The sequence below is a fragment of the Pleurodeles waltl genome, chromosome 1_2, assembly GCF_031143425.1.
Source record: "Pleurodeles waltl isolate 20211129_DDA chromosome 1_2, aPleWal1.hap1.20221129, whole genome shotgun sequence".
NCBI lineage: Eukaryota > Metazoa > Chordata > Amphibia > Caudata > Salamandridae > Pleurodeles > Pleurodeles waltl.
Window position 1 is genome coordinate 1,300,805,386 of NC_090437.1, and position 17,535 is coordinate 1,300,822,920.

General features: G+C 46.3%; 1 protein-coding gene across 1 annotated transcript in view; it reads left to right on the forward strand.

The window, feature by feature from the left end:
* The window catches only part of ZNF638 (zinc finger protein 638), a 383,308-nt gene extending 366,329 nt beyond the window's left edge, over window positions 1-16,979 (forward strand). Inside the window, exon 17 of the mRNA XM_069205880.1 lies at window positions 16,766-16,979. Within this exon, the coding sequence (XP_069061981.1) occupies window positions 16,766-16,837 (72 nt within the window). The 3' untranslated portion in view covers window positions 16,838-16,979. The remainder of the gene's footprint in view (window positions 1-16,765) is intronic.
* The last annotated feature ends 556 nt before the right edge of the window (window positions 16,980-17,535 follow it).

Genomic DNA, 17,535 nt, shown 5'->3' on the forward strand with positions numbered 1-17,535 from the left:
CCAAAAAACAAATCCCCGGTGCCTAGTGGTTTCTGCCCCCTTGGGGGCAGGTTGACCTAAACTCAGCCAATCTGCCCCCAAGGGGGGCAGAAATGGCCTAAATACAATTTGTCCCCCAGGGGAGCGACTTTTGCCTGATGGGTCGCTCCCCATCTCTAAAAAAAAAAAAAAAAAAAAAAAAAACAAAGAAGAAAAAAAAGAAAAATTCCCCTGGCGCCTAGAGGTTTCTGCCCCCCCCCGGGGGCAGATCGGCCTAATAATAGGCCGATCTGCCCCCCGTTGGGGCAGAAATGGCCTAAAATAAATTTGCCCCCCCAAAACCCACCCACCCCCCCCGGGAGCGACCCTTGCCTACGGGGTCGCTCCCCCTGCGTGACATTGGCGCCAAAAAACAAATCCCCGGTGCCTAGTGGTTTCTGCCCCCTTGGGGTCAGATTGACCTAAAATTGGCCAATCTGCCCCCAGGGGGGCAGAAATGGTCTAAATACAATTTGCCCCCCCCCCCCCCCCCCCCCCCCAGGGGAGCGACCCTTGCCTGATGGGTCGCTCCCCATCTCTAAAAAAAAGAAACACCCAAAAAAAAAAACACCAAAAAAAAATTGCCCTGGTGCCTAGTGTTCTGCCCCCCCCCGGGGGGCAGTTCGGCCTAATAATAGGCCGATCTGTCCCCCGGGGGGGCAGACATGGCCTAAAAAAAAAATTGCCCCCCCAAACCCCTACACCCCCCCCCCCCCATTCCCCCCCCCCGGAGCGACCCTTGACTACGGGGTCGCTCCCCCTGCGTGACATTGGCGCCAAAAAACAAATCCCCGGTGCCTAGTGGTTTCTGCCCCCTTGGGGGCAGATTGACCTAAAATTTGCCAATCTGCCCCCAGGGGGGCAGAAATGGTCTAAATACAATTTGCCCCCCAGGGGAGCGACCCTTGCCTGATGGGTCGCTCCCCATCTCTAAAAAAAAGAAACAAAAAAAAAACACACAAAAAAAAAATTGCCCTGGCGCCTAGAGTGTTCTGCCCCCCCCCCCGGGGGCAGTTCGGCCTAATAGGCCGATCTGTCCCCCCGGGGGGGGGCAGAAATGGCCTAAAATAAATTTGCCCCCCCCCAACGCCCGCCCCCCGGGAGCGACCCTTGCCTACAGGGTCGCTCCCCCTGCGTCACATTGGCGCCAAAAAACAAATCCCCGGTGCCTAGTGGTTTCTGCCCCCTTGGGGGCAGATTGACCTAAAATCGGCCAATCTGCACCCAGGGGGGCGGCAGAAATGGTCTAAATACAATTTGCCCCCCAGGGGAGCGACCCTTGCCTGATGGGTCGCTCCCCATCTCAAAAAAAAAAAAAAAGAAAGAACAAAAAAAAAACACAAAAAAAAATTTTGCCCTGGCGCCTAGAGGTTTCTTCCCCCCCTGGGGGCAGATCGGCCTAATAATAGGCCTATCTGCCCCCAGGGGGGGCAGAAATGGCCTAAAATAAATTGCCCTTCCCCCCAGGGAGCGACCCTTGCCTAAGGGGTCGCTCCCTTTGCGTGAAATTCACGCAAAGAAAAAACTCCCTGGTGTCTAGTGGTTTCTACCCCCCTTGGGGGCAGATTGGCCTCATCAAAATAGGCCAATCTGCCCCCAAGGGAGGCAGAAATGGCCAAAATATAATTTTCCCCCAAGGGGAGCGACCCTTGCCTAAGGGGTCGCTCCCCACCAAAAAAAAAAAAATGAAACAAAAAAAAAAATGGTCCCTGGTGCCTAGAGGTTTCTGCCCCCAGGGGGGGCAGAAAAGGCCTTCCCAAAAATATGCCCCCCCTGGGAGCGACCCTTGCCCAAGGGGTCGCTCCCTTTTGTCAATAACAATAATAAAAAATAAAAAAACCCTGGTGTCTAGTGGTTTCTACCCCCCTTGGGGGCAGATTGGCCTCATCAAAATAGGCCAATCTGCCCCCAAGGGGGGCAGAAATGGCCAAAATATAATTTTCCCCCAAGGGGAGCGACCCTTGCCTAAGGGGTCGCTCCCCACCTCAATAAAAAAAAATGAAAAAAAAAAAAAATGGTCCCTGGTGCCTAGAGGTTTCTGCCCCCCCTGGGGGCAGATCGGCATAGTAAGGCCGATCTGCCCCCAGGGGGAGCAGAAAAGGCCTTTTCAAAAAAATGCCCCCCCTGGGAGCGACCCTTGCCCAAGGGGTCGCTCCCTTTGGTCAATTTCAATGAAAAAAAAAAAAATCCCTGGTGTCTAGTGGGGTTTGAAACCCTCGGAGGGACTTCAAAGGGAAGGAAATACTTTTCCTTCCCTTTGAAGCCCCTCCGGGCCTCCCAAGTGATTGAAAAAGAAATGCTTTTGCATTTCTTTTTCAATCGCGCTGGAAGCAGAGCTTCCAGCGCGACTAGGGAGGCCCCTGTGACAAATCAGCGCGCGCTCGTGCGCTGACGTCACAGGTGGGGGTGGGGGGGGTCGGGGGTGGAAGGGGAAGGGATTCCCCCGTCAGCCCTGACCTAGGGGGGTGGGGGGGTGGCCCTCGGGAGGAGCGCTAGCGCTTCTCCCGAGGGAAGCATTCAGGACGTAATGGTTACGTCCATGGCGCCACACGGGCGCTGCCATGGACGTAACCATTACGTCCGTGGCGGGGAAGGGGTTAATCTTTCACTCTTGTGCTGGAAAATCTGAGGCAGGGAGCTTCTCTGGAGAAGGTTCTAGAGGGTGCTGGTGCCTGATTGGACAGCAGGCAGGTTTGGGTCTTTTCACAAAAGGACATGGATAGGCTATGTGAGCAAGTGCTGGCTCCATTATAGCCTATGGCAAAAAAATATATATTTATTGCTATTTTATGTACCGTAGGACTCCCACTTCGACAGGGATGATTCAAGTATGTGTATTTATGAAAGATACCAATACTGGATAACTGTAGTTACAGGTAAGTAACTTGTTTTCTTCTCCTTTCTATTTTTCATGAGCACTTTTTCTCACTATCTGTCCTTGGGTGTGTTTTATCAGATGGGTTGTCCATTTAGGATGAATATATTAAATTGATATTTATGTATAAGTTTAAAGAAATGAATATATATTTATATGAATAAATAGCTTGCTTTGCTTTCACTTTTCATAACGTAGCATTACATGCAGAGCCCATAGAAGATGACTTCTTGTTCAATACCCTGTCCTCTACGCACAGCCAATACCAAAGTTTGCCAATGTTACCAGGCATGTTAAAACACGCCAAACAGGTGTTTCAAGACCCAGTCAAGAGCAGAGCCATCACACCTAGGGTGGAGAAGAAATATAAACCTTCCCCTACGGACCCTGTGTACATTACACAACAGTTAACTCCTGATTCGGTGGTAGTAGGAGCAGCCCGGAAAAGGGCAAACTCACAAACTTCTGGAGACTCACCACCACCCTACAAAAAGTCGGAAATTCGATGCAGCAGGCAAAAGGGTGGCAGCACAGGCAGCCAATCAATGGCGAATTGCCAATTCGCAAGCTCTACTGGCAAGATACGACAGGGCACATTGGGACGAAATTCAACACTTTCCCAAAGAGTTCCACAAACGTGCCCAACAGGTTGTCAAGGAGGGCCAAACTATCTCCAACAACCAAATAAGCTCAGCTATGGCCTCAGCAGACACGGCGGCCAGGACAGTAAACACGGCGGTAACCATTCGGAGACACGCGTGGCTACGTACCTCCGAATTTAAGCCAGAAATCCAGCAGGCTGTGCTGAATATGCCTTTCAACGGACAACAATTGTTTGGGCCGGAGGTGGATACAGCGATAGACAAACTGAAGACACTGACACTGCCAAAGCCATGGGCGCACTCTACTCCCCACAGAGCAGAGGCACTTTTAGGAAGCTGCACTTTAGAGGGGTGTTTCGAGCCCAGACCACAGAGCCTTCCACCTCACAAGCCAGACCCACATACCAGGGCCAATATCAGAGAGGAGGTTTTCGGGGACAATATAGGGGTAGACAGTTCCCTAAAACAAGAGGGAAATTCCAAAGCCCGAAAACCCCACAAACTAAACAGTGACTCCAACGTCACAAACCCCCAACACACAACACCAGTCGGGGGGAGGCTCACAGATTACCAAAACTGGGAACACAAAACTACGGACACGTGGGTCCTAGCCATTATCCAACATGGTTATTGCATAGAATTCCTACATTTGCCACCAGATGTGCCTCCAAGAGCACACAGCATGTCCAAACAACACTTAGATCTGTTACAACTAGAAGTCCAAGCATTGTTACAAAAGGAAGCAATAGAACTAGTACCCAACCATCAAAAAGGAACAGGTGTTTACTCCCTGTATTTCCTAATTCCAAAAAAGGACTAAACACTGAGACCCATATTAGACCTCAGAACACTAAATCATTACATCAAATCACATCATTTTCACATGGTAACACTCCAAGACGTGATTCCCTTGCTCAAACAGGACTACATGGCAACATTAGATCTCAAAGATGCTTATTTCCACATACCCATACATCCTTCCCACAGGAAATACTTGAGGTTCGTAATCCAAGGCGTGCATTACCAATTCAAAGTGCTACCATTCGGCATCACAACAGCCCCAAGGGTATTCACAAAATATCTTGCAGTAGTAGCTGCTCACATCAGAAGACCGCACATGCATGTATTCCCTTACTTAGACGATTGGTTAATAAAAACCAGCACTCAGCAACAGTGTCTTCTACACACAAACTGTCATAGAAACCCTTCACAAGTTAAGATTCTCTATAAACTACCAAAAATCACATCTACATCTGTGTCAAATACAACAATACTTAGGAGCAACAATCAACACACAAAAAGGGATTGCCACTCCAAGTCCACAAAGGGTACAAGCCTTCCAAAATGTAATACTAAACATGCACCCAAACCAACACTATCAAGTGAGGTTTGTAATGAAACTCCTAGGCACGTCTTCATGCATAGCCATTGTCCCAAACGCAAGACTACACATGCGGCCCTTACAACAGTGCCTAGCAACCCAATGGACACAAGCACAGGGTCAACTTCAAGATCTAGTGTTGATAGACCGCCAAACACACTCCTCGCTTCAGTGGTGGAATCCTATAAATTTAAACCAAGGGCGGCCATTCCAAGACCCAGAGCCTCAATACGTGATCACAACAGATGCTTCCATGATAGGGTGGGGAGCACACCTCAACCAGCACAGCATAAAGGGACAATGGGACGTTTAACAAAGGCAATTGCATATAAACCATTTAGAGCTGTTAGCGGTGTTTCTAGCATTGAAAGCATTTCAACCGCTAATAGCCCACAAACACATTCTTGTCAAAACAGACAACATGACCACAATGTATTACCTAAACAAACAGGGAGGGACACACATCACAACTCTCTCTTAGCACAAAAGATTTGGCATTGGGCGATTCACATTCACCTGGTAGCACAGTACATCCCAGGAATTCAAAACCAGTTAGCCGACAATCACAGTCGAGATCACCAACAAACACACGAATGGGAAATTCATCCCCAGATACTACAAACTTACTTTCTAAGCTGGGCAACACCACAAATGGACCTATTTGCAATAAAAGAAAACGCAAAATGCCAAGACTTCGCGTCCAGGTATCCACACCCTCACTCCAAGGGCAATGCGTTATGGATGAGTTGGTCAGGGATATTTGCTTACGCTTTTCCCCCTCTCCCACTCCTTCCGTATCTGGTAAACAAATTGAGTCAAAACAAACTCAAACTAATACTAATAGCACCAACCTGGGCTCGCCAACCATGGTATACAACACTACTAGACCTGTCAGTAGTACCTCATATCAAACTACCAAACAGACCAGATCTGTTAAATCAACACAAACAACAGATCAACACCCGAATCCAGCGTCGCTCAATCTAGCAATCTGGCTCCTGAAGTCTTAGAATTTGGGCATTTAGACCTTACACAAGAATGTATGGAGGTCATTAAACAAGCTAGAAAACCAACTACAAGACATTGTTACGCAAATACATGGAAAAGATTTGTCTACTACTGCCATAATAATCAAATTCAACCACTACATGCTTCCGCAAAAAACATAGTAAGCTACTTATTACACTTACACAAATCTAATCTAGCTTTTTCTTCCATTTAAAATACATCTCACAGCAATATCTGCCTATTTGCAGATTACACATTCAACATCACTCGTCAGAGCCCCGTCATAGGTGCTTACCTGGTTAGGTCGCCAATCCCTCTTTCATGGCTATTTAGGGTTTCTGTCTTGGGTGGGTCCTCAGATTTGGCTTGAAGGATTCCAGCAGGACTCCTGCAACCTCTGCTTCAACTTCTGGCCGCTGGATCCGCAACAGCACCCTCCAGGGACCGACAAACGCTGCTACAACGAAGAAGACACTTTGTTTCCACGACTCATGCCAGCTTTGCAACACTTCAGCTTGCTGTCTTAACCCTTCCAGTGTGGGACAGGTTTGCTGTGCCCTACCGAACCTCTCCCTGACAGGCCGCCCTGCACCTTCAAGTTCAGCTGTGTCAGCTTTCAACTCTTCAGGTGTAGGTGCTGCCAAGGGAGTGGATTCCTCCTCCTCAAAGGGGAAATACTAACTTGGAGGGTGGAAGGGGCAACTTTTTGGCCTTTCAACCCTTGGCTGTGGGAGCCTCTTGGGCCATTGTTCCAGGCTCCAAGATCCCTTTTTATTTTGGCTTCTTAGCCTGAGCCCTGGTCAGACCAAAAATATGCTCGGGATGCATGGGCCTCCAACTCCACTTCAACCCAAGCTGAAGTCTCCAAGAGACACTCTACGATACGTCTGTGGACACTACAACCTTCTTTAGCATGGTAACAAACTCCCTTCCCCCCCCCCCCAAAAAACACACACACACCCAGCTGAAACACACAACTGCCATCGGGTGGCATACAGTGTTGTTGTGGTAGTCATCAGTCACTTGGTGTACTGATGACCAAGTAGGTGTTGCTCAGGGGACACAAGTTTTTCAGTCACCTTAGTGACACTGGCACCTGTGTCTCTGTAGGCCTCTTCCTGAACACCATTTATCAAGGGCAGCTGCCTGTACTTATCTGTAAGGAAATGCCTCCTTGGCATGGTTACCCCCTAACTTTTTGCCTTTTGTTCATGCTAGTTATGATTGAAAGTGTGCTGGGACCCTGCTAACCATGCCCCAGCGCCAATGTTCTTTCTCTAAACTGTACCTTCTGATGGATACAACTACCTGTGGATTCCTCACCTAATGAATACTCCCATTGCGCCAGCATTCGACGGAAATCTTCTTCCTAGCCTCTGCATGTCGACGAGGACGTCACAATTGCCCACGCGATGCCGTCTGACGTCATACAGGCAATAAGAGGTCTTCGCCGACGTCAGTTCCCTTTTTTCTGTGCCATTCGAAACGGTTATCTTCGAGGGAGCTACTGTTGCTGTATCGACAGTGTGTTTTTTGGCACCTCTGCTCTCTCCTATAGATCTTTCAGAGGGAGGGGTAGGGTCCGTACCAGGGGAGCCACTCAGCAGCACTCTTCTTCCTCTGGAGGGGTGCAGCAGGGAAAGCAGCCTTAGGCTTCCACCAATTCCCACTCCTAAGGATCTTGAATTGGTTTCTCAAACAGGAAAAGTTCAAGATGCTGACCCTAGCTCAGGTGCTTTTGGCGCTGAACAATGGAGATTGGATGGTGTCTGTCGACTTGCAGGATGCTTACTTTCATATCCCGATACTCAAGTCGCACAGGAAGTATCTCCGGTTTGTGATGGGGTCACAGCACTATCAGTTTGCGGTCCTCCCGTTTGGTCTTACATAGCACCTCGAGTCTTCACGAAGGTGATGTCGGTGGTTGCAGCGGAGCTCAGAAGGAAGGGGATAGCAGTATTTCCTTATCTATCTGGACGACTGGTTGATCAAAGCCAAGTCTCCGGAGCTCGTGTTGCATCACCTGCAGTCGACAACCCAGTTGTTGACCTGGGTTTTTCGGCGAACGTGCCCAAATCTCACCTAGAGCCCTCTCAGCGCCTCCTGTTCATAGGGGCAGTACTGGATACAACATTGAATCGAGCCTTGCCTCAGCGGATTCAGGACATTCAGGCGTTGGTTCCAATGTTTCGAATTGGAGCGGTTATTCCGGTCCTCAAGGTCCTACGTCTGCTCAGTCTGTTTGCTTCTTGCATACTGTTGGTCACGCATGCTCACTGGCACATGAGGGCTCTTCAGTGGTGCCTCCGAAGGCAGTGGTCTCAACACAAAGGCGATCTCGAAGGCTGGGTGAGGATCTCCAGAGATGCTGCCACGGATTTGAAGTGGTGGATTGCGGACGGCAATCTTTCCCGAGGAAGGCCGTTCTCGCAAGCTCCACCGGTGGCCACAGTAATAACGGATGCTTCCACTCTAGGGTGGGGAGCTCATCTGGGGGACCTTGAAATCAAAGGTCTTTGGTCTCCAGTAGAACAGATGTTTCATATCAATCTGTTGGAGTTACGGGCTGTACGTCTGGCTCTCAAGGCCTTCCTCCCATCCCTTCGCGGTCAGTCGGTTCAGGTCCTGACAGACAATACTACTGCAATGTGGTATATAAACACAGGGAGGGGTAGGGTCGTACCTTCTCTGCAGAGAAGCTCTTCGGCTTTGGTCCTGGGCAAAGGACCATCAGATTTGCTTGGTAGCAAATCATCTGGCCGGAGTCTTGAACGTACGTGCGGACAGTCTGTCGCCATTTCTCGGCTGATCACGAGTGGCGTCTCCATCCAGATCAAGTCCGTCTAATCTTCCAGATGTGGGGGTTTCCTCGGATAGATCTGTTTGCCACCCGGGAGAACTCGCACTGCCTGTTATTCTGCAGCCTCCAGTATCCGGTACAAGGAGCGTTGGGGGATGCGTTTCAGATGACCTGGTGCAACCAGTTGCTTTACGCGTTTCCCCCATACCCTTGATTCCTCGAGTATTGAGGAAAATACACCAAGACCGGGCCCAAGTCATCTTAATAGCTCCGGATTGGCCAAGGAGGGTATGGTACACAGACCTTCTCCAACTCTCACTGTGCCCTCCGCTCCGTCTCCCTCTCAGGGCAGGCCTCCTCTCGCAGGGGCAGGTTTTACACCCCCACCTCCAGAGCCTGCACCTTCATGCCTGGAGATTGAACGGGGCAACCTGAGTTCTTTCTTTCTCCCACCTGATGTAGTGGATGTTATCTTAGCGGCCAGGCGACACTCCACTAAATCGATCTACGCTAATAGGTGGTTTGGTGTGGTGAGAGGCAGATTGATCCCTTATGTGCTCACTTGTCGGATGTTTTATCTTTTGCATTGTCTCTAGCACAGAGGGGTTGTGCAGTGGCTACTACGGTCAAGGGATACTTGTCTGCCCTTTCAGCCTTTCTTTGTCTTCCAGAACAGCCTTGTTTGTTTAAATCCCCTATAGTACTTAGGTTCTTGAAGGGTCTTATAAATAAATTCCCTCCTACTCCTTTCGTTATGCCTCAGTGGGATTTGAGTTTGGTTCTAACTTTCCTTATGGGGTCCCCTTTTGAGCCTATGCACTCTTGCCCCATGAGATTATTGGTCCTAAAGACGGTCTTTCTGGTTGCAATTACCTCTGCAAGGAGAGAGTGAGTTGCAAGCTCTATCTGTAAAACCCCCTTATACATCTTTTTATGGGGATAAGGTGGTGTTGAGGACCAAGGCTGCTTTCCTTCCGAAGGTTGTTTCACCTTTTCATATGTCCCAGACGATTACTCTTTCCACGTTTTATCCTCCGCCTCATCGTTTAGATCCAAGGAGAGCGCTAAGCTTTTATATAGACAGAACGAAGGATTTCAGGCTGGAGGATCAGCTCTTCATCGGGTACGTGGGACGGAGGAGAGGAAAGGCAGTCCACAAGAGAACACTCTCCAGGTGGGTTGTTCTTTGCATTAAAATGTTATTCTTTAGCAAAGAAAGAACCCCCCTGATGGTATAAGAGCTCATTCCACCAGAACTAAATCGGCCTCTTCGTCCTTGGCTAGGGGTGTTCCTGTGGTTGACATCTGCAAGACCGCAACTTGGTCGTCCCTTCACACTTTTGCGAAGCATTACTGTTTGGACTCTGAGGTCAGAAGGGACGGCCATTTTGCACGGTCGGTGCTGCAGGATTTCTTGGTTTGACCATTCTGGCACCCTCCACCGAGTGCGGTACTGCTTTGGGACTATTCATTAGGTGAGGAATCCACAGGTAGTTGTATCCATCAGAAGAACGAGTTACTTACCTTCGGTAATGACTTTTCTGGTGGATACATTAGCTACCTGTGGATTCCTCACGGTCCCTCCCGCCTCCCCGTTGCCTGTCTAGTCTAGTCAAGTAATTCTTGAGTGTGCTCCTCTTGGTTTTGAGGTCTGGTATATATATTCTGTATATATATATGTTCGATGGCATGTGTAGCTGCAGATACACATGCTGTGCACATCCCATCTGGTGTTGGGCTCGGAGTGTTACAAGTTGTTTTTCTTCGAAGAAGTCTTTTCGAGTCACGAGACCGAGGGACTCCTCCCATTTCGACTCCATTGCGCATGGGCGTCGACTCCATCTTAGATTGTTTTTTTTCCGCCATCGGGTTCGGACGTGTTCCTTTTCGCTCCGTGTTTCGGGTCGGAAAGTTAGTTAGAATCGCGTTCGGTATCTGGTTAGTTACAACAGATCAACACCGAATTTAGAAGAGCTCCGGTGGCCCTTCGGGGTTTTTTCGATCCCCCGTCGGGGCCTGGTCGGCCCGGCCACGTGTGACATCAAGGCTGATGGAACGGACCCCATTCCGCTTCTGTCCAAAATGCCATAACAAGTATCCGTATACGGATCAGCATCTGGTCTGTAACTTGTGCTTGTCCCCAGAGCACAAGGAAGATACTTGTGAGGCCTGTCGAGCGTTTCGGTCCAGAAAGACGTTGAGACCGAAGAGCCAGAAGACTGCAGATGGCGTCGACGCAGACAGGACAAGAGCGTTTCGAAGAGGAAGCTTTCTCTATCCAAGAGTCTGACTCGGAAGAGCTCGAGGCCGAAGAAATGCCGAAAACCGTGAGTAAGACGTCGAAACATAAGACTCACGAGAAGTCAACAAAAGCCCAGGGGACGCCACCGCCAACAGGCCATGGCTTAACCCAAAAAATAGGTGACCGATCCAAGGCACCGAAAAAGGGCACGCTGGTGTCGAAGTCATCCGACTCCGGTCGAGATACCGCCACACAGCAATCTCAGACCCGAGACATCGGCTCGGAGACATTTCGGCACCGTGACAGCGGCACCGAACAAATTCGGCACCGAAACACCACCACGCCGAAAATTACAAAGGTTTCTTCGGAGCCTAAAAAGACGTCCGAAAAAGTTTCGGTTCTGAAACATCCAGCCTCGGAGCCGAAAACAGGTTCCTATACAGAGGAACAAGGATTGTCCTCCCAAATGCAAAAACATAGATTCGGAGAGGAACTTCAAGCAGTAGAGCCAGACTATACTCATAGGAGGCTCCACATTCAACAAGACACAGGGAAGATAACCACTCTTCCCCCAATTAAAATAAAAAGAAAACTTGCTTTTCAAGAAAAGGACAAGGAGCCACAGGCAAAGGTGGCAAGGAAAACAACTCCACCACCGTCTCCACCACCATCATTGCACACATCACCAGTAGCAACTCCTCCACTGATGCACTCCCGACTCATACTGCCAGGCCGTCCCCACCTGAGGAGTGTACATCTTACACACAGGTGATCGCAAGGGCAGCTGCTTTCCATAACGTCACCTTGCATTCCGAACTAATTGAGGATGACTTTTTGTTTAACACGCTATCCTCCACTCATAGCCAATACCAAAGACTACCTATGCTCCCAGGAATGCTAAAACATTCAAAACAAATCTTTCAGGATCCTGTTAAAGGCCGAGCCATAACTCCAAGGGTGGAGAAAAAGTACAAGCCACCGCCAACAGATCCAGTTTATATTTCAACGCAGTTAACACCAGACTCAGTAGTTGTCGGGGCAGCTCGTAAGAGAGCAAACTCTCATACCTCGGGGGACGCACCACCAGAGTCGCAAATTTGATGCTGCGGGCAAAAGGGTTGCAGCACAAGCAGCAAACCAATGGCGCATTGCCAATTCACAAGCACTTTTGGCAAGATATGATAGAGCTCACTGGGATGAGATGCAACATTTGATAGAACACTTACCCAAGGAGTTCCAAAAAAGAGCACAACAAGTGGTGGAAGAAGGACAAAGTATCTCTAATAATCAGATACGGTCTTCAATGGATGCAGCAGATACGGCTGCAAGGACAGTAAATACTGCAATAACAATAAGAAGGCACGCATGGCTGCGCACGTCAGGGTTCAAGCCGGAAATTCAACAAGCTGTGCTAAATATGCCATTTAATGAACAGCAGTTTGGGCCGGAAGTCGACACTGCTATTGATAAACTCAAAGACACTGATACAGCAAAAGCCATGGGCGCACTCTACTCCCCGCAGAGCAGAGGCACATTTCGCAAAACACCTTTTAGGGGAGGGTTTCGAGGACAACCTACAGAAACCACAACATCACAAACAAGGCCCACTTACCAAAGCCAATATCAGCGGGGAAGTTTTCGGGGGCAATATAGAGGGGGACAATTCCAAAAAAATAGAGGAAAATCCAAAGCCCCAAAAGTCCTCAAAATAAGCAGTGACTTACAAGTCGCACATCCCCATCACATAACACCTGTGGGGGGAAGACTAAGCCAATTTTACAAACATTGAAAAGAGATAACAGATACTTGGGTACTAGCAATTATCCAGCATGGTTATTGCATAGAATTTCTCGAATTCCCTCCAACAGTCCCACCGAAAACACACAGTATGTCAAAACAACATATAAATCTTCTAGGATTAGAAGTTCAAGCATTGCTCCAAAAAGAGGCAATAGAATTAGTACCAAAACAAGAACTAAACACAGGAGTTTACTCACTGTACTTTCTGATACCCAACAAAGACAAAACTCTAAGACCTATACTAGATCTCAGAATATTAAATACATACATCAAATCAGACCACTTTCACATGGTTACATTACAAGAAGTAATCCCACTGCTCAAACAACAAGACTACATGACAACACTGGATCTAAAAGATGCATATTTCCATATACCAATACATCCTTCACACAGAAAGTACCTATGGTTTATATTCCAAGGGATACATTACCAATTCAAAGTGTTGCCATTCGGAATAACAACTGCGCCAAGAGTTTTTACAAAATGTCTAGCAGTAGTAGCTGCACATATCAGAAGGCAGCAAATACATGTGTTCCCGTACCTAGACGATTGGTTAATCAAAACCAACACGCAAATAGTGTTCACAACACACAAACTAGGTTTCTCAATCAATTACTCAGTCACACCTTCTGCCGTGTCAAACACACAATACCTAGGGGCAACAATCAATACAGTAAAAGGAATTGCCACTCCAAGTCCACAGAGTCCAAACATTTCACAATGTAATACAAGCCATGTATCCAAACCAAAAGATACAGGTCAAATTGGTAATGAAACTCCTAGGCATGATGTCCTCATGCATAGCCATTGTCCCAAACGCAAGGTTGCACATGCGGCCCTTACAACAGTGCCTAGCATCACAGTGGTCACAGGCACAGGGTCAACTTCTAGATCTGGTGTTGATAGACCGCCAAACATACATCTCGCTTCAATGGTGGAACAGTATAAATTTAAACCAAGGGTGGCCTTTTCAAGACCCAGTGCCACAATACGTAATAACGACAGATGCATCCATGACAGGGTGGGGAGCACACCTCAATCAGCACAGCATCAAAGGACAATGGGACATTCAGCAAAGACAGTTTCATATAAATCACTTAGAACTGTTAGCGGTGTTTCTAGCGCTGAAAGCATTTCAACCCATAATAACCCACAAATACACTCTTGTCAAGACAGACAACATGGCAACAATGTATTACCTAAACAAACAGGGAGGAACACTCAACACAGTTGTGTCTCCTGACACAAAAAATATGGCATTGGGCGATTCACAACCACATTCGCCTAATAGCACAATTTATTCCAGGGATTCAGAATCAGTTAGCAGACAATCTCTCTCAGGATCACCAACAGATCCACAAATGGGAAATTCACCCCCAAATACTGAACACTTACTTCACAATGTGGGGAACGCCACAAATAGATCTATTTGCAACAAAAGAAAACTCAAAATGCCAAAACTTCGCATCCAGGTACCCACAACATCAGTCTCAGGGCAATGCACTATGGATGAACTGGTCAGGGATATTTGCGTACGCTTTCCCCCTCTCCCACTTCTTCCATATCTAGTAAACAAGTTGAGTCGAGTCAAAACAAACTCAAACTCATACTAATAGCACCAACATGGGCAAGGCAACCTTGGTACACAACACTACTAGACCTTTCAGTAGTACCTCATGTCAAACTACCAAACAGACCAGATCTGTTAACACAACACAAACAACAGATCAGACATCCAAATCCAGCATCGCTGAATCTAGCAATTTGGCTCCTGAAATCCTAGAATTCGGGCACTTAGACCTCACACAGGAATGTATGGAGGTCATAAAACAAGCTAGAAAACCTACCACTAGACACTGCTATGCAAATTAGTGGAAAAGATTTGTTTATTACTGCCATAATAATCAAATTCCACCTTTACACGCATCTGCAAAAGATATAGTAGGATACTTACTACATTTGCAAAAATCAAAACTAGCTTTCTCTTCCATTAAAATACATCTTACGACAATTTCAGCTTACCTGCAAATTACGCACTCAACTTCATTATTTAGGATACCAGTCATAAAAGCGTTTATGGAAGGCCTAAAGAGAATTATACCACCAAGAACACACCAGTTCCTTCATGGAACCTCAACATTGTCTTAACACGACTCATGGGTCCACCTTTTGAGCCCATGCACTCTTGTGAAATGCAATACTTAACGTGGAAAGTTGCATTTTTAATTGCCATCACATCTCTAAGAAGAGTGAGTGAAATTCAAGCATTTACCATACAAGAACCATTTTTTCAAATACACAAGTATAAAGTAGTTCTACGGACAAATCCTAAATTTTTACCAAAAGTAATCTCACCGTTCCACTTGAATCAAACGGTAGAATTACCAGTGTTCTTCCCACAGCCAGACTCTGTAGCTGAAAGAGCACTACATACATTAGACATCAAAAGAGCGCTAATGTACTACATTGACAGAACAAAACTAATTTGGAAAACAAAACAATTATTTATTGCTTTCCAAAAACCTCATACAGGAAATCCAATTTCTAAACAAGGCATTGCTAGATGGATAGTTAAGTGCATTCAAACCTGTTATCTTAAAGCAAAAAGAGAATTGCCTATTACACCAAAGGCACACTCCACTAGAAAGAAAGGTGCTACCATGGCCTTTCTAGGAAATATTCCAATGACCGAAATATGTAAAGCAGCTACATGGTCTACGCCTCATACATTTACCAAACACTACTGTGTAGATGTGCTAACGGCACAACAAGCCACAGTAGGCCAAGCAGTACTACGAACATTGTTTCAAACAACTTCAACTCCTACAGGCTGAACCACCGCTTTTGGGGAGATAACTGCTTACTAGTCTATGCACAGCATGTGTATCTGCCGCTTTCGTGGCATTAGTCGCTGCAGATTCACATGTGCCCACCCGCCTCCCCGGGAGCCTGTAGCCGTTTAGAAGTTGATCTTGAATATTAGTAAATTTGTAAATATATTACTTTAAACTACATTATGTACATACGTATTCACTCCATTGCATGGGCACTATTACTAGCATACACAACTCCTACCTCACCCTCTGCGGGAGAAAACAATCTAAGATGGGTTCGACGCCCATGCGCAATGGAGTCGAAATGGGAGGATTCCTTCGGTCTCGTGACTCAGACTTCTTCGAAGAAAAACAACTTGTAACACTCTGAGCCCAACACCAGATGGCGGGATGTGCACAGCATGTGAATCTGCAGCGACTAATGCCACGAACAGATGTACACTGGGTAAGTGACATTTTCCGTGTGTGTGTATATATATATATATATATATATATATATATGTGTGTGTGTGTGTATATGTGTATATTTGCATGTGTTCTGTGACCTACATGGCTACAATGGTCCAATGTGCATAAGTACTGCTTGCTACTCTGATTCAAGCATGTGAATCTATGAAAGTTCCAATACTGGAATAAGAAAATTAGTTACTTACCTGTAACTGTAGTTCTCTCAGGAGGATTATAGAGGGTGGTGGGGTCTGATTGGTGGATGCTCAAGTTTGGTCCTTTTTCTTAAAATGACTCCGATAGATTGTTAAATTAAAGAGGCCTAGTGTTAATCTATTCCAACACTACTTACATAATTATACCGGGAGCTCCCATCTCTAGGACGGGGAATGATTCAAGCATGTGAATTTATGAAAGATTCCAATACTGGAGAATTACAGTTACAGGTAAGTAACTAATGCTGCGATAGATCCATTGTAACCTGCAGATCCTTCCTACCCATCACTCTCCTGTGTTTAATCAAAATATTGTATTCTACTACAGATTAGAATCACCATATACGCTGCAGCTGTTGTATGTATATTTCAATAAATTAAGTGATGGCAAGTTAAGTTATATAGAAATGAAAACCACAGTTTCCAAAAAAAGGAACATGGTTTTAGTTATGCTTTTAATTGATTTTCTGGTTCTAAATTTGCATAGCAATCTTTACATTTTCAGAGAATATTTTAAAGTCATTATTTTTCTCTCCACAGAAACATATGGCCCAGCAACAAGAACTACATCGAACGGGAGACTCTTCAAGTGAAGTTCAAGAAGAGTTATAACGATCTAATCACAATTTTTTTGAAGGAAAAAAAAAAGAAATATTAAGGGGCCATTGTGTATTGTTTTATCGTTCGGTTTCTAATTTTGTTTTCAAACCTAAAAGTTCATGTTGTAAAAATGTATGATGATTACACAGTGTAGACAGTTTGGAAAAGGATTTAATGGTCTTGATTTTTACAAAAAAATTCCTGATAGGAGGAGCGCTTTTGACATTGTTCAAATAAATGTTCTTAATGTATACTAAGTGTCCTTGCCTTACCTTGATTGTTTAAGCCACTTAGATGGCAAGTTCTTTTTCTGTGAAGTTGTTTTTCCGAGGGAACACCATGTGTATCCTCACAAACAGGCTGCTTTCATTCTTCACATGTTTTGCGTACTTAGACTATTTGTAACTATGAAATGCTCTAGCAAGGTTATCATTGAGCTCTGATGCACTATACTGCACTTTGAGTCTATAACTGAACTTCGCAACTTTTAGCTGCGCTGTCCATGAATCTCCATCATTGTTATATCATCTTAGTTACAAACATAAGAATGTTTGTGTGCAGGATCTCAAGCACTTTTATGAAGTTATATGTTTAGTGGCATTTGTGGCTGTAGATGCAGATGCTGTGCATTATCCTTCCATCTAGTGCTGGGCTTGGAGTGTTGCAACTTGTTTTCTTCTAGAAGTGTTTTCGAGTCACAGGATCAAGTG